Below are 22,041 nucleotides of genomic sequence, written 5' to 3' on the forward strand. Positions count from 1 at the left end.
GTTCTAGTTTTAAAATGGACTAGCCACATAATCATAGCTTCATATGCTATAGATCAGCTCACCGTGTGCATGCAATACAGCTTCTGTTAGAAAATTAGGAGTCCAGTTCTTATTCCAATTAGTGTCATGCAGATGCAAGAACAGAGGAAGAACCCGGAGCCTATGTTGTCTCAAGCATTATTTATTGAGTTGTGGATCTCAATTGCAAACCAAATGATGGCTTCTGAGCGTAGGGATATCACCCATGTGAGAGCCCTGGGTGTACTGAACTACAGCTCTGAAGCACATTAGGCACCATTGATAGAATAATTTTATCACTGAGTCCCTTACCACGTATCCTGATGGAAAGCAGGAGTGAAAGGGAAGAAAACAGCTTGTCTTGCTAAATGCTGGGTTAATTCCCAGGGCTAGCAGTGCAAAAGGATATTCTTTAATCTGTTAAGTAGAATATATTTTGGTCTCCTGCTATTGAAACTATAAATATGGAAGGGTACTGTCTAACTTTATGATTATTTTACTCACCACTGATTGTGTTCTGAGTTGAGTGGATAGAGAGGTAGTCATAACTCCTTTGCTTTCCGTTCAAATTGATGTGCATTTCTGACTGGGATAGCCCTGATGTGGATCTGCATGGCAAGAAATTGAGGCTGCGTTACAATAACAAATTAGCAACGGTATTTAGCACTCTTCATTGTCATTAGTCTGTCCCAGCCAAGTTGGGCATACACGTTTATAGCCTTTCAGTGAGTATTCTGATTTCTGGGCCACATCTTATTGTAGAGGAGAGGTAGTTCATCCTTGCCAGCATTTGCTTCCAAAGAACAGCTGCCATTAGACCACTCACATCATGACTGATTTCCCCCTGTGTCTTTCTCTGAGCTGAGTGCAGGCGTCAGGAAAACACAGAATAGCCTCAGTATGATTCATTTAGGCCTGCTGTCCATTTAGACAAAATGACGTCTGAAAGTTTTCCTGGTAGTCCATGTTCTTCTTGGCTCTATTCTAACTCTTAGTATTCTAAAAGGTACCATAATTCACCGAAGGCCTTGAGGTGCAGCTGTAGTAACTGCCTACACTGGTGAATGTACCAATGCAAATGAAAAGGAGAAGTTCTTACACTGTTCTCTGTGATTTGTACCTTTAGACATGGAGGAATCAGGTAAGACCTGCTCAAAACCAGCTTCCACTGTGCGTAGAGTTCACATACTGCCATTTCCAGACAAGACACAAGGACATTAAAGATTTGACGTTTATTCCTTATTTTTATCCTTCTCCATAACTCAATAAGCGGTTCATTCCTGAGTCCAGTACAGATTTAAATGTCACCCTTTTTCAAGTTCTTATCTGTTAGACTGTTAGCTTCCTGCCTGTGTTTGCAGTGCTGCTGGTGCCACGGGGCCCCAGGCCTGACAGGGCCTTTTGGTGTGACCACAATAAAGACTGCAAAAATAAGTCCGCCTCACAGTTTACCATAGTGGTTTGCAATGATATAGTCTATGACTGAGTGTTCTCACACATGTTTAGAGGAAAAAGCAAACCTACCTGCCAAGATTGCTTTTGTCTCTAGTCCTGTTGTTGGTTTCCACGCTGAGGTTATCACAAGATTTGCTCATCATCCCAGCAGAAAGGTTTTCCAGATTTGCTCCACAGAGCACATTCTCTGAACAAGAGAGTCTCTGAATCAAGGCAAGGTGTTCACGCTGAGCTGCATATGCAGAGTTTGATTTGTCTATTTCCATAAATTTACTTTCCTCTGAATAAGAAGGGAGAGGGGAGGAGGAAGGAGAGAGAAATCCGCTGATATTATCCCATCTTTTTCAGCTCAAAGCTTCATTCTGTCTAACCTTTTGAACACGCCAGCAAAAAAGACTGACATCACAGATACATTTGTTTTGGTGTCCTTGAGTATATCTAGCCCTTGGAGTGAGTGGAAAGGCTTTCTAATCCATTTCTTTCATAGAAAGTATATGCTGTATTTAGATTTCATTTCTATGAATTACACTGCAAATTCACTCTCCACAAAGATAGATGAAATGTACAACCCTGTATAATTTAAACGGGAATATCCCTGTAAAGTATATTTTGTAAACATTTTGTGGATGAGAAGTATCTGTCAGAGACTGAAACATCCAGGTTGGTAGTTTCCTGTCCTTCACAGGCCCACTGCTTCAATATACATATATCTGAGACGACAGGAGCTCTGCTAACACACGCTCTCTGAAGTTCAGAGAGGGACCAAGGAGCTGGCTGTTTGCCCTGAGTGACTCGCCCAGGCAAAGTTGAGTAGGGGACCATCTTGGTGGCAATGCTTGCTTTCCAATTCTCTCTCTCTGTGTGAAAACCACTACTTGCTTGATGACATCTGGGCTATGCTATATATGAATCCATCCTTTCAAAAGATTTTATTTCCCTGAAACAAGATAGTGCTGGAGGATTCATTGATAACTTACTTAGGTTCTCAACTGGTGGGCTGGAGAGGGGATGTGAAGGAGACAGGGACAGCAGGCAACTGGGGACACGTCAGAAAGTAAAACAAGAACCCTGCTTAGTACAGACCAGCACAAATATGGGCCTTAATTCTGCTTGTATGTGACAGCTGACCTCATGTGTGTTTTCCTAACAAATACTAGCCTGAATGCAACTTCCTAGAACACTACAGCATTAAACCTAGGCTCCCTCCTTCCTCAGGGGCTTTGATCAGGGGCATTTGTTAAGGCATGAGAAGGCTCAGCTGTCCACAGTATTAGCACAGTCTGAGTTGCCATGGTGATTCCAAAGTGGGGGGGTTGCTAGCAAGTTTTGAAGAAATGGTGACTTATGCATCTGAACAGTGAAGCAAAAGGGTTTCCCTCATGCAGGAAGAATTTTATAATCTCTTACAGTCTCACTGTGGTGGCAAAGGCAGCATTTTGAACGACTGCCTATCATTGCCTTCACAAAGGCTTTTTTTCTGGGACAGCAAGCACACACCAAACCTTAGAGACCGCGGTCACGTGGCTTGTGTAAGTCTGGCTGGTTTCTGTGCTTTGAGGTGCTTGTAGTCAGGACTTGGGTTATAATTTTCTTAGCTCTCAATCTCTCTGTTCTCTTATACACAGAATGTAGTAATTTTTATTATGAAATATTACCACAAGCAAATGTGACACAGGAAATTCTAAGATTCACTATTAGGACTCATTTTTATGCTATAAATCACAGTCCCACTAAGTTATGTTTGAAGACACAGGAGCCCAAGCAAGAAAAGGTGCCTTGAACCTAAATGTCATCCTATCACCTTTTTCCATGGTAACAAATCTGTCCATGTGGAATTTCATTTTTCGTGAAATAATCTTAGTGGGAAAGAAGCAATATATCAATCATCCTGTTATATCCCATGATAAAATTTCATTGCCAACACTTTTACAGTTTTACTGGAGGAAGGAGTATCCCAGCAGATAAGGCACGACACTTGATTCTCCTGCTACGAATCACTGGGTCAAATATTCAGTAGTTGTAAATGATGGTGATTCTGTTCAAGGCAAAGGACAAGTCCTCAGCTAGCAAAAATCCACATTGCTCCACTGAAGTCAAGAGTGATGACAGCTGTCAGCTTAGGCCGTTATTTCTTATGTGCCTCAGTTTCCCCATAATGATCCTCACCCATCTTTACAGAGCATGTTGAGAACCGTGGGTGAGAAGTGCTACGTAACTGCCCTGGGCTGAGCAGAACCTTGTCTTACGAACTATGGAAAATCTGAAGCCTAAGGAGGTAATAGTCGTATCTTCTATAGATATGGTAAATCCTAAGAGCAGCTAGCAGCTACGTCGTTGAGTGGGTGTAACGGATGTGCTCTAGGTTTGGTGGTTTTGTCCTGGGACTGAACCATAGCATTGCATCCCTGTCTTCTGCAAAGATAACCGGTTAATTAAATTTAGCTCCAGCATATCTGGCCGCTACTACAGTTATTCTTTGTGTGGAACATTTATCAGGTTACATTTGGGGTAAGTCTGATACATTTATTCAGAATTCTCAGCTGGTTTCCTGAAGGGAAGTGTAATCATGCCCTTTTTTCAAACCTGAGTTCAGCTGTATAGTTATTACCATCAGAGAACCCCTCTCCAGTCCCTGCACACACACGCTCACATGCACGTGCTAAATTAGACTTACAGACCTCTAACTTCCAGTGAAGTAGGAGACATTATTTTCTGCTCTGCAAAGAAGAAACTGAAGCATGGTGAAACTGATGTGCCAGGTTCTGATTCTCAGCTTCACCAAATGCACCTTTCCTAAAACCTAACCTTGTCCTAAGGCCTAAATAACGAAAGTGCATTTATACCTCACCTGATGACGTTTGCCGAAGTTGCCTAGAATTCATCTGTGCATTGAATTTGTGCTGGGCAGAGCAGAGGTCCAGTAGATATTTACATGTCTTTGCTGTATCAGTAATGAAAGTGTGTTTCTTGCCACTGAAGCTGCTTTCAATCATGAATTTTTTTCTCTAAAGGGAAAAAAAAAAGCACACAGCTTGCTTCATATATCAGTCATTACACTGAAGCACTGAAAGTTCTTTTGTATAATCTTGCTGGTTTGTCCAGTTGTATTTACGCCTGGCTGCATGCCTTTTGGGTGCAGGAAACGCCTGTTGTAAATTCAGCAGTTGTTAGTGAGGTGTCTGTCATTGGGTTCATAACTGCCCTATGTCGAAAGTCAAGAGCATTGGGAGCAGGTTGATAGAACTGGCAAAATATGGCCCTACAGATCTTAAAATGATTAATCTAATATGAAAATCAAAATATCTTCAAGCGGCAGAAGAGCCATTTTGGGAGAGCCAATAGGCTGGGAAATGTGAGATGCAGGTTGACACCTACACTGTATGATGGTAGGTTGATATGCCTCTGATGGCAAAATACCATTTAGGAGTATAATAAGATCTGCAAAGAGGGAGACGTGATCCCATAACCTGAGGTAGGAAGGAAAACAAAAGGGGGAGAGAAGTAAAGACAAAAGAGGAATGAATATGGAATATGCTATAAAGAGGTTTGACATAGTCTCTGTAACAGTCAACACCAGTTTATTCAGTTCTACAGTAATTTAACTCCAGCCTTGGCAAAATACTCCAGAACTAAACCTCACTAAGAACAGGGTATCTTGGGATCCACATCTAGATCCAGCCGTGATTTTAGACTGTTTTCAAAAAGGACTTGCCTGTACAGAATGAGTCTAATCCTGGCTCTGAACGCAATAAATTTATCAAAGTGACAGGCAGAAGGGAAGTAGAGTGGAGAAGAGATTCACTTGGTTCCAACTCACATGAGCTGAAATTCTCTCTGTTTCACGCCACTGGAATCTTAAACTGGCAATTCTTGTGTGATTTTTGACCTCATACACAATGATGCCTTTGGCACAGATTCCCAGGATGATGTCCCCTCCTGCTCCTTTCTTCTCTTGGGACACATGATAGAACAACACTCCGTATTCAGGAAGTTGCTGAGTGACCTTGTAGAGAAAAAGTGCATTTAACATGCATTATTCAAAAAGAGGCATGGGGAGAAGAGGTAGGTAGACGGGAGGGGAAGCAGTTTTGAGTGCCTTTACTGAATATTCTTTCACTCTGTCAAGAAACGTTTGGAAGCCGTTACCAAATTTTCATACCTATTGCCTCACAGCATCATCACCTTATTTTGGTACATCATGGAGCCATTACGTGTATTCATTTTCCATGTGTAAAGTTGAACACACACCTCATTTGAAGAGGATTTGAAGGAGGATTATGTAGCTTCCTGCACAAAAAACATAGCGGTGGCACTGAGGTACTCAGCGTCACTGCTACTTGGCACTTGTCGGCGTTTCTGAATAGAAATCCATGCAGGATTAATGCTGCTTGACTACTACTAGACCTTATTTCCGTTATTTTCTATGTCTTTGTTCCCCTGAGCGAACCCAGAAACCACGAGGTACAGCAAATACGATGATCTTAGTAAAACTGCTAATACTTTGGTGCCAGGGCTACTCTCACATTGTGTGGACTTGTGTGGTTTCCTTTCTCCAACAGTGATGACCAACTAGAAATCTTAACTGCAGCGACACCAGCCTGCAGCAAGCTAGCGCAGGTACATACACCCATTCCTTCGTGGCTATCATCTTTTAAAATCGAACATGATAAATTTCCATTGCCAAGAATCTTATGATATAGGGTTTGCTAAATTGTACCTCAGATTATCTCACCTAAACATGGTGGTGACTTTCGAGGGAGTTTCACTGCCCCAGAATTCCCTTCAGTGCCAGACTTTAGAGTAACAGATCTTCAGTGTCGCTTCTTTCTTGCATGTTTTTTTGCTATGCATTTCACCTGCTCCTTGCTGGGTGAAATGTTAAGTAGGATTATACTTCAAGGGATGGAGGAGCCAGCTTCTGCCCCTGCCATCTAACTGTGCAGAGGGTGCTCTGAGGAACTCACCCAGAGGTTGAGGTTCTGGGTGTTGTTCCTTGTCTTTCTACCTCCTGCACGTGGCCACAAAATGTCAAAATGTGACCTGTTACAGAACTATGGAATATGAGGATGGTTTTCCATTCCCTTTTGTCATCTGCAGATCAATATGAGTTTATTCTAAATTTTTTTTTTCTGGGAAGCTGATGTAGAATCCCCAAATGACTTTTCAACCATGAATAGAGATTTTCAGTGGCCAAAATAAAACACTTTAAGACGATCTGGTTTTCAGAATGCATCCAGAGCACCAATGTTCAGGTCCTGAAAACTGGGGCATCTATAATCACTAGCTGAATCTAGGTTTTAATATTTAATCCCTTTCACATTTGGAATTTGCATGTTCTTGCTGTGGGGGCTATCTTTCTCACTTTGTATAATGTGTTGACTCCTTCTACAGACTTATTCACTGAAACAGATACTAACAAAGCTGCTTTTCTTCATTGGATTTGCCACGCGTGATGGGACTGTCATTAAGGCTAAGCTTCAATTTATTTCTTCAATTCCACTGGCAGTGTTAGATGAGGAACATAATTAAACAGCAACTGAGCTAAAATGATGCTATAAATAAAAGCATGTGGCACTGCAGCAAAATGGCTACTGATATTTATCCATTATCTAATGCCTGATTATTTTTCATCTGATGGAAATGAGAGAAGTTTGTAGAAGGGGAAACGGGGGGGGGGATTAAATCCCACATCATCGTGACACCATAGAGCCCTAGAGAAGTAGTCATGAGAGAAAATACCTCAGATAACTCCTTCCTCACTTCCAGTGTTCATAGATATTTTAAAATAAATAACCACTACATGTTTAGAAAGTGGCTGAACAGCTGCTGTAGTTTCAGAAGTCAAGAAACTGCTTATTCCCATGTTCTATAATAATCTCTAATATATTCAGTAGGTGTATTTATAATCATCTGGAACCCAGACATGTTGGTAACATGCTGAAAAGTTGCATCAATTCTTAGGATGTTGAAAACACCCTGAAATGTGATTAACCCTTTATAAACTATCAGTGAAAGGAAAGCTACCACGTAAATGTGATGTAAGCTATTTAGAGTGACAGTGTCTACAGCAGAATGAAATTCTGAGTTTTTTGTTGACTATGCAAATTTGTTCACCTTATCTAAAATCCACTGTATCAGGCAAGAAGGAAGTAATAGACAATGGTAGATAGAGAGGGGCTTCCTCTCTCAAAATAAATAAATAAGGTTTGGGGTATGGCAAGTTACCTTTAAAAATTCTAGTTCAGCTTCATCCTCAAATAGGGAACGATTCATACGATGTAATTTAGCAAGCTCTCGCTGTACATATGCCAGGGTCATTTTCTCTATTCGGCTTGCTGGAATGTAGTCTTCGACACGAAAATAGTTCTTTCCATGCATCTTTGGGAGAAAAAAAAAAGGAAAACAGAGAGGAGCCTTTTGTTCTTCTTTGACTTTTCTTATTTGGTGCATTTCCATTTTCAGGGTGACCCATATGCTGAAGTCACCCTGTTGCCATGTCCTAAAAGAAGATGGGGAACAGCAGGGAGTGTCCTGACAGCCAAATGTGCCGCCTGCACCTGTGCTCAGCCAGGTGCTCAAAGCACACGCTACTTCTCTGTGCAGAGGGGAGAAAAGAGCTGGGCCTACAGGCATGCCTGCAGTCTGGCACGTAGAGCTTCATCAGTACTGCCTGCAGCGGGGGACCCGACGGGATGGATCTGACCAGATGGATCGGGCTACTCAGAGTTCAATTAATAGAGCTGCACTGATTTATATAACTGAAGATATGGCAGAGAACACAAATGGGTATTTTCTGTACAGTCCAAGACTAGGATAACTAGTTCAGATATACCCTCAGTGACCTTCCTGTCTTTGCGGCTTGTGGATCTGAGCCTACACACAAAATAGCTGTGAATTCTGGAGTGTTTATTTATTTTTCTCTTCCGTGTTTTCTAAACTCTTTAAGCCCTTCTGCACATGCAAGGTATGCCGATGTTGGAAATTCTCTACAGATTTTCTGGAGTTTCTTGGCTATGCTATCGATTATGAAGGACCAAGCGCCTTTCATCATTCTGCCACATTTCCTGCGAATTCATCTGGCTCATTACTGCTCCTTAATCAGGCAAATTTTGTAATTTTTCAAATTAAATCTGGAATGTGATTACTGAAGGACTCAGCTGAAATTATGTGCTATTCACATTTCTTCTTTAAACTCTACGTGCAAAAGCTGCAAAAGCTGTTGAGAGAAACCTCGGAGAAATACTGTATTATTTATCCACACCTCAGAAGCGTAATTGCCAAGCTCTGCCTGCAAAGCCAAAGCGCCGAGTTTCAGGGCAGTCTCATCATTGCAATATAATCGCTCCTCCAAAATATCTTTACGAAGCTGCAGGTAAAACTGATGCCTTGTCAAGCCGTGCCTGGAACACAGAAGGGTTTAGGAACACAGGAGGAGCCTTGAACAGTTACCCTAAATGTTGCTGGTTTTCCTGCAGTCAGCAGAACCATGCACTTACTGGATAACATTAAAGTGGTTGACAAAGAATTTTATCCTTAGAAAGAGTGTGAAATTAATGATGGAGGTTTTCTTCTTGGGTTGGTCATTCCAGCCATCTGGGGCCACTTTGTAGAGTTTGGTTTCCTCATCCAAAAAGAAGAATTCTTTACCTGAAATGAGAATTTTGGGTTCTGTGATAAGTCTGGAGATAACTTCGGTAGCTCAAAGTTCTGCTGTCTTCATTTAATGCATCACTAGCAATAAAAAATAAAATGGATGTCAGTTGATATTTACTTCTCTGTGCTATGGCTTAACTTTTTACTTCTTTGATGGAGAACTTAGGAAAACAGTGTGTAATTTAGGATTACAGTTATTAGACGCTGGATTGGTGGGGTGTGTATGGAATCACTCAAGAACCGATGGGGCTTGCATTCTGCTCACCCTGCAGGTGCTGCACCCCATTGTAATCCTCATGCCCCCCACACAAGGTGTGCTTCTTCCTAGTGCCGCAGCCGTGCTTGCCATCGGAAACGGGCTAGGGAGGCGTGGGTCTTGTAGATGAAATGGCTGAGTCTGTACTCCAATTTATATCTAGAAACAAGGACAGTCAGCCTCCCTCAGTACAGTGCTTCCTGGAATTTCTGCTGGAGCTACATGGCATTATTCCAGTTCAAGGCTGGGACACAGCCTTTTCTGCATGGGAATATCAGGCAGTAACAGGATGGCTGTGCTGATGCACAGTCCTAGGCTAGGCATGCATTACATTAGTGCAGTACAGTTTACAGCAACATACCTTACTTTGGCTTAAGCTTTGGATCTGCTTTCATCTGAGAATCTTAAAAGGAACTTATTGGAATTCATTAATAAAGTCACTACAGAGGCACGGAGGGAGAGGACTGTTACTGTAGTTAGCCATGTCTCCTTACCTTTCAGGTAAGCCAAGCCAAAGTAGAAATGTTCCACCAAGTTTGCATACGCCACCACGGTGTCGAAAACATCTCTTGCCTTTGACTTGATGTCACATTGCACCTCAAGGCACTGCCCATTGAGTAGAATCACATTGAGATCCCTTTGGGACAAATAGGATTTCCCTTTTTTAGTCTAAGAACATATAACAGAGAGTGAAGAATGAGTGCCAAGTACAAGCAGTGCGAATTCCACAGCATTTTATTACTGAGTCCCCCTAGTCTCCTGTCTCTAGATAAGCTGATGGAATTGGTCACAACACATGCTGTTCTTTGCCTTCCTTCTCAGAAATTAATAACAAACATTTCTGAATTTAAAAATCCCAGGGAATCCCAAGAAAACAGCTGAGCATACTCAGACTCTACGATCACCAGGATTATTCTAGATTTGAGGCAAATTCAAAATTTTTTTTCCCTCATTTTTATTGCTGTATGCTGCACCCTTTTACCTTATTTTAATGAAAGGCAGAGGACATGCCTGAAAACTGGACTCCAACACCTTGGCACTAGATGTCGCATCGCATATTTGCTATATGATCTTAACCTCAAAAGTCTTGTGCTAAAGTGAGCATTCTTAGCAGAGGAGGATAAATTAAGCTATTTTCACACCAACAGAAATAACTACGTAGCACTGAGAATTAAATGACCTCCTTTCAAGTCTCGATACCTCTGCAGGAACCCTAACTTGGTTTGGGAGGAGGACATGGCAAGAATAAGGGGTCGGGACTCAGGTACGACTTACAAAGAGCCCCAACTAAAAGGTCACTAAATTAGTTCCAAATTCTTAGTGTTCATACTTACCACAATTGATCCAGGCAGCTGTAAGGTCACTGGTGGTTCACTAGACAAAATAATAAATTCTGGACCTGAAAACTGTAAGGAGGCAATTTAGAAATTTAATAAATGTCTCCTTAATGTAATGAAGCTCCCAAACACCAGTACCAATGAAACCCACTTCTCTTGATCTGTATGCGGTAGCTAATTGACTTCAGTGTCTAATAAGGTGCAAATGCTGATTGAAGACTCCTCTCTGCTTGGGATCTCTCCTGTGTGGACTCTCTGGGATCTAATTAGGGGCAAGCTCACGCTGAAGCCTTTTCTTCTGTACAGGCACGTCACCAAGATCCATTTCCTTTGCAAGGCACCTGTTTTCATGACACTTACAGAAACTTAATTTCTTCTGAGACCTTTTCCCATTTGACTCCCAGGTTGCTATGAGGACAGTCACAGACATGTACACACATACATACACACCACTGCGATTTCATAAGCCTAGCTTCCATAGGGAACCAGACTAAAATGCAGAGCTGCTTTCTTCCCCATAATGAAGGCAGACTGATATTTCTTACCAGCAGACATTGCATTCTTTTGCTTTAACTTCAACAAACTTTAATAGCACAAGATGATTTTTTTCTTGCTGAGCATCCACCTCAAGGCATTTTGCATATTGGTTCATCTGTGCTTTCAGATCCTTGAAGCAGACAGAAATAACTAAACGTCTGCAAGTGGTAGCATGTGGATCCTTCCAACCATTCTCCATAACTTAGTACCTTGACCCTTTAGGTCTTTTTTTGAGAAAATTTATAGTTTGTTTCATAATACTAGTATTGTCCTGCCAACAGACAGTGCAGGTTTGTATCACTAGCACTTTGTTGTGACAGTGGCTGGACTCCTGAGGAAATCAATTATTATCCCAACAAAAATCATATTAATAAATTGAAAACTAAATTGATATATAAGAAGGTAATTTCCCAAAGTATCTAATGAAACTCTTGATCAAAGTTCTGCCACTGGTCAGTCTTGAGTGTGTGAACTGGGTGCAGGTGAAAGGACTCACCAGCCTGAAACCCGTCCCTTCCACACAAGAAAACTCCATGGGCAGCAGCACTGAGGAGTTTTCTGTGATTCACTTATGTCTGGATCTTTGTGATCCAGCTGCCAAAGAAACATTATCCATCCCATTTAACAGAGTCCTACAACAGATCAGCAACTGGAAATAGACCCTTAGGTGAACTACTGGTTTGGCACACTCGCTGCCAGCCTATGCTTTCTGTCCAGGCATACACCGTAACAAAAATTTAAGTCCTTTGAGCACCGTTGACAAGCAAGGGCTTGGGTTCAGTGTCTCTGTAAATGTGTTTGCTGTTCTGAAGCTCCTGTCAAAGTGGCTGATGAAAACAGTCCATATGGTATTTGATGCTTGCAGAAATCACACATGTAGGTCAGAGAGGGTTCGATTATACGCTTTTGCTTAGTCTTTATGGACAAGAGCTTTCACTGCCTTCAGTTCTGAGTTACCACACCTGGATCACGCCTAATTTGGAGTCTGTCAATTTAGAATACTCATCTAATGAGACGACTCAGTAGCTAATACGCACATCACAGGCGAACGACAACTGGATGGGAGGTTTCTCTTTAGTGATATTTACATTTTGAAATCAGCTTATACATTTTTTATTAGTCACCTTTTCCTTCCTGTGGAACAAACATTTCTGTGGTGCAGCAGCTGCCGTGTAGTCCTTTGTAGACACGGAGAAGGTGGAACCTAAACTGAGCAGGTTCTGTCTGCTGTTCTTCTGAGTTCCACCAGGGATTTCTTCTACAGCGCTGACCGACCTTCAAAGGAAATGCCATAGTGAGCAACATATAGCATGCAATCAAAACAACACAGACCTGAGGACAAAGAGTGCAAGGTACATTGATTGGCAGAATATTATGAAATCTAGGGCAATGTAAGTTGTTAAGTGTTTCTTTACAGAAAAATAAAAATAATTTAACGGGGATAATATTACTCATGCCCCTTATAAATAAATCGAAACCCTGCTTTAATTCAATAGCAGTCGTCTTTTTCATTTGGTGATCCAGATCTGGTTTAAGTCTGGTGATGCCAACAGGCAAAGAACAGCCCCATGTCTTCCTGGGAATCCTACAGGATGAAGTCAATTCCTCGCTTGTTTTCTGAAGCAAAAAAGCTTCAGAAAACCATAACATTTGTTGTTACATTATTCAGAATTTTCCAGGAACGGGAACTAAATTATTTGAGTACTAATTCATTAGAATATATTAACGTCTTATGGAACTGAGGGAATTTCCAATTTAATTAAGAGAAGGACATGAGATCTCAGATCAGAAAGCTGTCTTTATACTGTACTTTTAACCCATAAAGTAATGGTGTTTTCCACATGAGCAGACACATGTATGCTTAGAATAAACTTAAAATATAATCTATACTCCTATCAATGAGGAAAGAATGATTTTGTGGTGTAGAAGGAAAGGGTTTTTGAGGCGGATTTTTGTTAATTACATTTTTAACAAATGCCAAAGTCACACAGAAGCTTTTTTGTTCCAAAAATCCCAAAGTTTTATCCTTTTCTTTTGCATGTTGCAGAGTTGCTTCAGGGAACTATTCAGGGAGTTTCAAAAGGTTTTTAACAAAGTTAAAACAACAAAGTTGTCTATCTCTGCTCCCTGGTATCCAGGGACAGGACACATGGGAATGGTTCAAAGCTGTCAGGGGAGGTGCAGACTTGATATTAGGAAGCGTTTCTTGACTGAGAGGGTGGCCAGACTCTGCAACAGGCCTCCTGGAGAGGTGGTCGATGCCCCAGGCCTGTCAGTGTTTAAGAGGCATTTGGACAATGCCCTTAATGATATGACTTAACTTTTGGTCAGCCCTGAAGAGGTCAGGCAGTTGGACTAGACGATGGTTGCAGGTCTCTTCCAACTGAACTGTTCTGTTCTGTTCTACTCTATTCTATTCTATCCTAGTTTGCATTCTTCTGTCTATACAGATACGTAGATATTTTTGTTTCTATCAACGCAACCTCATAAAGATCAACATTTAGCTAAGAAATATGCCTAAAAATGACCTGAAGTGACTTTTGTGGGTATAAAAATGCTATTAGCTCAAAACCCAAGAGCCTGTATTAAGACGACTTTTTTTTTCCTCTGGAAAACCCTTCCTATTATTAGTCCTGTGAGGTGAGAAATCCCAGACTTGACAGCTGTGTCTTTATACATAGGCCGCAGCCCTGCGTATACTTACAAGCTTAACTTTATGAGATGTAAATTATGTCGGCTGGACTGCATACAGAAGTGAGCATGTTGATATCAGTAAGCTTTATAGATCGTAAACCCATCGCTAAGCTGTGTGCTGGCTGTCCTCCTATATGAGAAATTGGTGATTTCTAAACTAATTATTTCAACTGCACTGTTGTCATGGTGTAGGGGAATAGACAGGGATCGGCAACCGGAAGATCACGGGCTGTGACGGAAAGATAGACTCCTCCCCATAGGAGTGGCAGGAACAGGAAGCGCAAGAGCTATATAAGCGTGTGACGCAGCCAAATAAACGGACATTTTTGTATCCATCATATTGATGTCTGTGCATCACTGTCCCCAGGGTGCGTAGAGCCCTGTGTCCCGGAGATATCCAGCCCAAGATAAGTTCTCCCATAGAAGCGTACAGCAACAAGGGTACTTACAATAGGATGGTGACCTTGGTAGAAATTCAGTTGCAGATGCTTACAACCAAAAGTGGGATTTACAGTCCCTGAAGTTCTATGGGAAAGAGCTTGGTGGAAATTTGGAGAAGAGAGTTCATCTTTCAGCAGAGGAAGGGAACATTTTCTTGGCAGCATGGTTAGATCAATGATATCAAGATGATACCCAGGTTGGTAGTCAGAGGCATGGCAATTACTCCAAAATACTGAGTGAATAGATCTTCTGCTACTGATATCGTTGCCAGATGTGTGATGCATATACAGATGTCTCTATACACACATATATGTGCATGTGTGTAGTTAGACAGGTAGACAGAGAGTTCTTTCTTCAGAAAAGCTGCCACTATCCTGAAACCTGCTTGTAGTTCTTTCTTATTGCAGGTTTAGAGGTGTCCTGGGGTATCTTACATGGCTGAGATTATCGTGGCTGATTTATCAGGAAGTTCAAACTGTTTACTTGGGACACATTTAATTGGGAGTTGATCTAAATGGAGCATTTCCTGTGGGCCTGAATTACTCATGTCATGGTTAAAAGAAGAAACTCCTGTTTAACTGGGTCAAGAACTCAGTTTAAATGGGATGCCTGTAGGGATTAGATGGTGCTTAACTATGGGTTTCTGGTCTTTGTGGTGCTTAGAGGCTAGCAGTACTTACATCTCTTCTTCATTTGGAAACATCCATGATTACAGCTGTACTATGCTAACACTCAGTCTAGAAAAATCTTATTTGGCAGCAGTGGTGTTTCCCTGGCTTTTGAAAAGGAGGTAGAAAAGGAGTTGTACAATTCTCAGCTTTCCTTGTCTATGCCATGGCTGAAATGAGGCTAACCCTCACGACAGAGCAGAGGACTTTACTGCTTGCGTCCCTGGGTTACCTGTAACTCTTCAGTAACGTGACAGCACAGGGCTGGATATGGTTGACACAAGTGAGACAAATCAGTGTAAGCACTGAGATGGAAATGCAAATAATCCACTGAAAACGATGGGTCATATGCATGGTCTGTCATAACCACTCCACAACACATCAGGCCTCTGCGGCTGTGACAGCAAGGCAAGACCAGATCCAAAATCTGGATGTAGACAAATACAGGCCCTGCAGGATGCCTTGCCAGTTAAAGCAATGACTGTTCATACCTTTTCAACAGTTTTTTCCCCTCCACACTAAAGGTGTAAAGGTGGAAAACTTCAATGTGCTTGTTTTATATGGATTGTTCAGGGCCCAAGCTCCATTTCACTGGAGCATTTGGGCTGTTTTGCCTGGAGCCAAACCAAGTCTCGGTGCACTTTAGTCCTACATAAATGGTATCTGTTCTCAAAACAGGGTCAGATGGTGATCCAGGCATTTTCCGACAATGACATTGCCACACTAGTTGTCTGCTTCACTTGGTAATAAAACAGCTTCCATCTTTCAGGAACATGAGTTTTGATTACCTGTTTATGAAGAGCTTGTAGCTACTTTGTGTCCTTGACCCACTAAGGGTGGGGTCCCGTGACCTGTGTGCCTGTGGAACTCTCCCTGAAATGAATAAAGGAAATTTCACAGTTGAATCAATTGTAGCAGCACTCAGCATCAGATCCTGGGACAATTACAACAAGGAGGAAATTTGGACTGGCTACTTCCTCTCTTGTGTCCTTGCCTGGGCATGACAAATGGCTATTTGATAAGGCTAAGTGAATACTACACCAGCAGTATTCCCAGTTCTGTAGTTACTTCCTCTTCATAACCCTTCCTGAGAATGTAATTTGGAAGATAGGTGTGTAGACACAATGGCTGTTATTTCCATATGTATGGGGGTAATTTGACAAACAGCTTTTGCTTTTCAGAAATTACCCCTAGTATTCTTTGTTCTTCTATTTCCAGGCATACAATCAGGGGGGGAAAGCCACGAAACTTCTCTGGCTTAATCAGAGTAGGATATAAAATCACTGAAATGACAACTGTAAACATTCCACTCATCATTTGCTGCATGAAATATATTGTGAATGCTTTTACAACGTAAAAATCTGGTGGGAATATAGGATGGTTTGTGAGTCATTAGGAAATAAGGTTTGTGCAACTTTTCACCTTCAGTCATCTCTGCTGCTACAGAAAGGATAGGCATCGCTTTGTCCAAATACATGAAGACTGAAATTTAGAGGTAGAACCAGAAAGGGTTATGCAAGTTGTAGTTCCATGAACATTTCTTCTAGCAGAAGAGATGTTTTAAATCCTTTAGGGAAGAGTGGGAAGGTTAATTTTTTCTTCACTTGGATCATTTCATTGATCTTATTTGAAGAACTGCATATCAAACCATGACATAGGCAGACTGGTAGAGGTGATAAGATGAGCTATGTGGAAGCAATCATTTAGGTCAGCTTTATCTCCAGATAAAATAACCATGAACTACACCCTGAAACCTCACTCTGAATTCCAACGTGAAAATATGACATCGAATTCTAGTGTACAAACCACCAATCGCAATTTTAGAAACTAGAAAATCTACAGTCACGTTGCTAAAATATGCATAAACATGTTTTTTCAAGCTGCAGATGGTAGTGACAAAATGTGAGATTTGAGATAAGCCAAATACTCAGGGCTAGTTATCAAAGTTAAGATTCAGTCCTGTGTTCTGAAACTACATGCTTTTAATGGGAAAGCCTTGCAAAAGTCTGCTTGAATTATAGGTTTCACATAATTGTGTAAATATACTTTGACAAGCACATAAAATTCCCCTTAGTTTTTGTCTCAGCTGTTACAGCAGTGGGAGAAGTTGGCTAGTTTCAGTGGTCAGACTGCCATGCTTTCATCATAAATCCAACACCTTCCTGATGTTTAAGTAACATGTGGCCCTCAAAGAAGTTGATCCTGCAGGTGATTAATTTATTATACATTAAATGAGCTTCTAAAGTACAGTCTGGGCAGAGATATAGATCTCCCTTGATGATGGTGCTCTGCTAAATGGTAATATTTCTTTTCAGAGAAGAATACATTTTTCTAATACATTATCTCATGAAGGAATGTCTGCAGCAAACAAGCTCTCACATTCTGTCTTTTCTCCTGTATTTTTAGAGTTTTAGTTTACAAAATCCTGAGTACAAACAGCTACCAATGTTTCAGTGGAGACTGAGACACGCGCAGATTCACTGGAATGAGCCTTTGTCAAATTTATGACCAAACTTTCTTTAAAAAGCACCTACAAAACAGGCTCCTGAGTTTACCTTCACTGTGTGCCACTAGGTATGTGACTGACATATATGCATCACGTATAGGGAGCGGCTGCAATTTCAGGTTTTTATTGCTGCTGATACTGTTTGCAATTCTGGAGCTTCAGAAAAGCAGTGCCTTTCAGGAGAGTATCAACAGCAGTTGTATGAGCAACCTCACCTTCCTCATTCTTGGGGCTGAGAGGCTATTACATGTGGGGTTTTCTCCCAGAGTGTATTTGCTTTCTCTCTGTGAATTGTCTCCTGGCAGACTTGTGATAATGCAGAGTGCACCCACGTTTTTTTGCCATCTTTCCTAGGGAAATGCGTCCCTTGAGATCATGCTTTATGCCTTTCATTTTTGCCTAGTAAATTTTAAACCTTTCAAATTTGGAAGAACATGGGTAATATGTTCCTATGAATTTCATGACAATCAGCAGCTGGATATCATGAACCCAAATTAATGCTCCCCAGTGAGGAAAAGCAAGGAATACTAAGCAGTGTTCTGTTATTTATGGCATCAATGTGCATACCTTGTTGCGTCATAACTGATGTAGTGGGCGCTAGGGTTATTGCCTTAGGGAAGACATTTCTGGGATAAAAACCCCGCACATGCTTACAGAGCACGTCTGAATCCATGCCACAGCAGGACCTAGTACTTCATTTCTCATGGAGGCTCTTAGAAGGACGAAGTAAACTCTGAAGTAAACTACCTCTGGCTCTGGAAGCTCAGGAGAAGTGCCCCAGGCAGGACGGAAAAAAGGTTGAAAGCAGATGGGAGGGTGGGTAACTGTGGAATGGAGAATAGGAATGGGCAGGGGTCTGAGAATGGGGAGCTGGCATAGTAAGCTTGGTTTTTTAGGAGACGCTGCTGACATTGAGCAACAGGAACTTTTTGCTCTTGGTCGGTGTGAACACCCTGTCTAGGTGTCACTAGCTCAGATTCCAAATCAAACATGAAGATGCACATACACAGCAGTACTCCCCTCCCTGCTGAATTCCCTTTTTTGCTTCATAGGAACCCCCTACACTGTGATTTACCCCTGACTGATGTCTACCACAGTGTCTTCACTGAATGGATCCTCTCCCGAACAGTTTCTTTCATGCTGTTCCTCCCATAAAAGGATTGAAAGTGGAGCTAAAATCCCACCTCCGGTATCGCCAGACAAAGTAAATCAGAAGAGCAGCGTTGCAGCCTGGCATTTAGCACAACAAAACCAACATACTGAGCAGAAAATACACACTGGCTTTAGGACAAAAATGACAAGAAAACAAAGGGTTGTTTGGTTCTTCTTTTTTCTTCTAGATTTCAGAATTAGTCCCTTTGTTCTTGAACGGGCTCGAAGAAACAATAATCCCCACCATTCAAGTCTCAGGTATTATTCATAGATTCAACTGATTTCAGTGCTGCCATCTTGACATTGCCCATCATATGCATTTGTGGGGTAGCTCCACCGTTTCTCATCTGTTTCAAGACCCCACATGCCAGAAACATGCTGTCCAGCTTTGTCTGTGATCTGCTGAGCAGCTTCACCTCGCAAAGGGGGCATAAAGCAAGAAAGAGGTGATGGTGCCGCATGGCAACCAGGGAATATATCACTTTACAGTAGGACACAAGTAAAAAGGAATCCAGTATAAAAGGATCTTTCTTCTCTGCAGCTTAGCACAAATATACCTCCCTAGTCACCTAATCACAAGTGCATGGAAGTACCTATCACCTGGCCGCACATGGGTAGTCTCACATTTCAGGGGACAAAAAAAAGATGAGTACATAATTCATAAATATAATCTTTCAGGAAAATCTCACCTCTTCTGTGTCCTCGGTTAGACAGTATCAAAGACGTACTTTCAGAAATACTGTTAGAGTCACTGTAGTCCACAGAGAGTTCTCTGTAATCTTCTGTTGACCAACTGTAATTCATTAATTTGGACCCTTTGTCTGGAAACAGGAAGGAAATATGGTGAATCATATACTTCAATTATAAATCATTGTGCCTGCATGATAAAGTAAATATCATTTAGCTTGACTAATTTTTATATAGTCCATGTCTGTCTGTCGTCTAACCCTGACTTCAACTCCTTAAGGGCTGAGGAAAGCTTGGTAGCTTTATTCTGTCGCTTTCACAATCTTATTCTGACCCATAGTTCTCAACCATTCCAAATAAAACAAAGCTAATATGTTATTTCTATTCTGTTCATTTAACTGAAAGGTTGCAAAGGGCAGACAACCTGCAAAGTTCTCCTTCCTTGTATTCTGAGGCCCAGAACCTTCAGCTGTAAAGTATCCTTTCTGTGTGCTGGATGGATGGTGCCCAGACACAATCCACTGCCAGAGTTGGCTGCAGAAATCCTATTAAGAGGTCATCCTAAGTCGTTAGCAAGTACGTATTTCTGTTGCATCCCAACTTTACTTTGGTTGCATTGTCTCTTGTCCTTTTCCAGAATCACTGAAAGTGATGATTTTTAATTTAAAAAAAAGAAGAAAGAAATGGAATGCTGCCTTGAAAAGTGTGGCTCGCATGTTCTCAATGTAATCGACATCCTGATTCACTGAGGTCCTTCAGCAAGTGTAAGCCATGTGGCCTGAAACCCTAGAAAACACAGAGGTCACTCCAGATACGTAATCACTAGAAATAGTAGAAGGGAAATGGCAGGAATTTGTGGCTAATAAGGGGTTGAAGATGGGACCATCCCTTTTGGCAGCAGCAGAGTTTTCACCAGCTTATACCAGCGTGAATCTATTCAGTTTCTGAATGAGTGAGCGAGCCAATATGGTTTGAGAAGCGGTTTGTTGGTATTTTTTCAAAAGAATCTCCTTTTCTTATGACCGATAATACCTAACAGGAACGTTCCACAGGTATTTAAGCATGTATTTAACTCTAGCCAAAGTTAATGGAATATATATTGATTTGCTGAATGGGAATTGGATTGTTCATATGCCTGATGTTGAGCATATCCAAAAAAAGCCTGCCTAGCTTGGGCCAACCTTCCCCTTGCCCCAAAATCAGAGGTTTCTGTTGAAGGAAGAGGATAATATAGAGCCTAGAAAAAAGAACTATCTGAACCTGAAGTCCACATTTAGTTACAGTTAAAGAATTACTCTGAGGGATAATAAAATCTTGATCTTAGTCAAATGAAATGTGAAATTAGTATATGCTGGTTTATTTATATAGTGAGCAGGATTTGGCCTTGCGTATTGAAATCACTCCAGCAATCCATGTAGAAATTTATAAAACATATTTTGAATAGAAAAATTGGATTAAAATCAAAAAGAAACCACAAATCTTTGCTTGGGTTATCAAATAGGAAGGATGAATGTATATTCCTTAATGACAACAGGATAACTTCACAGAATCCCACCCCTTACCTTCAAAAATACACTGGAGTATACAAAGTACAAGAGCTGTTTTGAAAGTAGGTTTTTTTTATATGCACAGGTTTTATGCAAAGTGCTTCAGGAGTTGAATCTGTGCAAGCTGATTAGTTATCATTGCTTCACAGCCCTCAGACTACCATCCTTTGAGGAAATAAAGAGCAGAAACCTTGCTGACTTGCCGCAGAGTCTTTCCATTATGAAGTCATTTATATGTAAAGCAATAAATATCCTCTCCAACACCACATGTAATCACTACAGCATGAAATTAAACAATTCACCTAGCTTGGGAAAGACTCAGAACAAGCTGGCTGTATCCTTATTAGGCAGTTCAGACTATAAACCTTCCTTTACCTTGGTGAAAATTCATCTGGGAGGACAGTGATGAGGCGTCTGATACTTTCTCATGCAGTCTTTTCCTTATCACATGACTTCTGTTCAGCTGAGAGGCTGTGCTGTCTTCAGTGGCTACCCGCTCTACCTGAGAGACAGTAGTACTGCAAGTCAATGTCATATGATATGCGGACTTCAGACTCTCATACTAAAGTGAACCTTGCCCTCTGCTTGTCAGAGGCTGCTGATTTTCTTAGTATAAACAACTTCATCCTCTCAGATTAACGCCAAGCAGGACTGAGTTTTGATGGCTTCCTGCTCTCACCTAGCTGTGTTTAAGAGGGGACACCCTCTGTTACAGAGAGAAGTAGAGTAATAGAGAGTGCAAGGGAGAAGGTCGTCTTCGAATGTTAAGGAATACTGGTTGAAAACAGGAAAAAAATATTTGCAGTGTGTTTTATTCCAGTTTCATTCAGCTTGTCAACAAAAATGTTTGTTGATCTTTCAAGTCTTGAAAAAGACTCAGGTGCTCACTTATTAAAGACTTCATGTGGTCAGACTTGGTTGCACTGCAAATGTTCAGCTCCACTCAAGGACGATGAATGAAATTCCCAATATGATGTAAATGTGTTTTCTTTGAATTTCACACAGAAAGTCTGAAACTAGAGTAGCAATGGGGCCTTTTCTCTTGTGTAAAGTCCATTCCTTTGGACAATACAAAGTCTCTGTAAAGGTT

The 22,041-nt window shown here is 41.3% G+C and overlaps 1 protein-coding gene across 1 annotated transcript in view; it reads right to left on the reverse strand.

The window, feature by feature from the left end:
* FRMPD2 (FERM and PDZ domain containing 2) overlaps positions 1–21,449 on the reverse strand; it is a 61,230-nt gene extending 39,781 nt beyond the window's left edge. Inside the window, exons 1-13 of the mRNA XM_075108108.1 lie at positions 21,327–21,449; positions 19,407–19,538; positions 15,848–15,932; positions 12,381–12,531; positions 10,717–10,788; positions 9,877–10,051; positions 8,970–9,120; positions 8,735–8,873; positions 7,699–7,851; positions 5,291–5,476; positions 4,322–4,478; positions 1,543–1,753; positions 523–626 (exon numbers count right to left, since the gene is read on the reverse strand). Coding sequence (XP_074964209.1) covers positions 523–626; positions 1,543–1,753; positions 4,322–4,478; positions 5,291–5,476; positions 7,699–7,851; positions 8,735–8,873; positions 8,970–9,120; positions 9,877–10,051; positions 10,717–10,788; positions 12,381–12,531; positions 15,848–15,932; positions 19,407–19,538; positions 21,327–21,342 — 1,732 coding nt within the window. The 5' untranslated portion in view covers positions 21,343–21,449. The remainder of the gene's footprint in view (positions 1–522; positions 627–1,542; positions 1,754–4,321; positions 4,479–5,290; positions 5,477–7,698; positions 7,852–8,734; positions 8,874–8,969; positions 9,121–9,876; positions 10,052–10,716; positions 10,789–12,380; positions 12,532–15,847; positions 15,933–19,406; positions 19,539–21,326) is intronic.
* Between the last annotated feature and the right edge of the window lie 592 nt (positions 21,450–22,041).

This window comes from Phalacrocorax aristotelis, chromosome 12 (genome assembly GCF_949628215.1).
Source record: "Phalacrocorax aristotelis chromosome 12, bGulAri2.1, whole genome shotgun sequence".
NCBI lineage: Eukaryota > Metazoa > Chordata > Aves > Suliformes > Phalacrocoracidae > Phalacrocorax > Phalacrocorax aristotelis.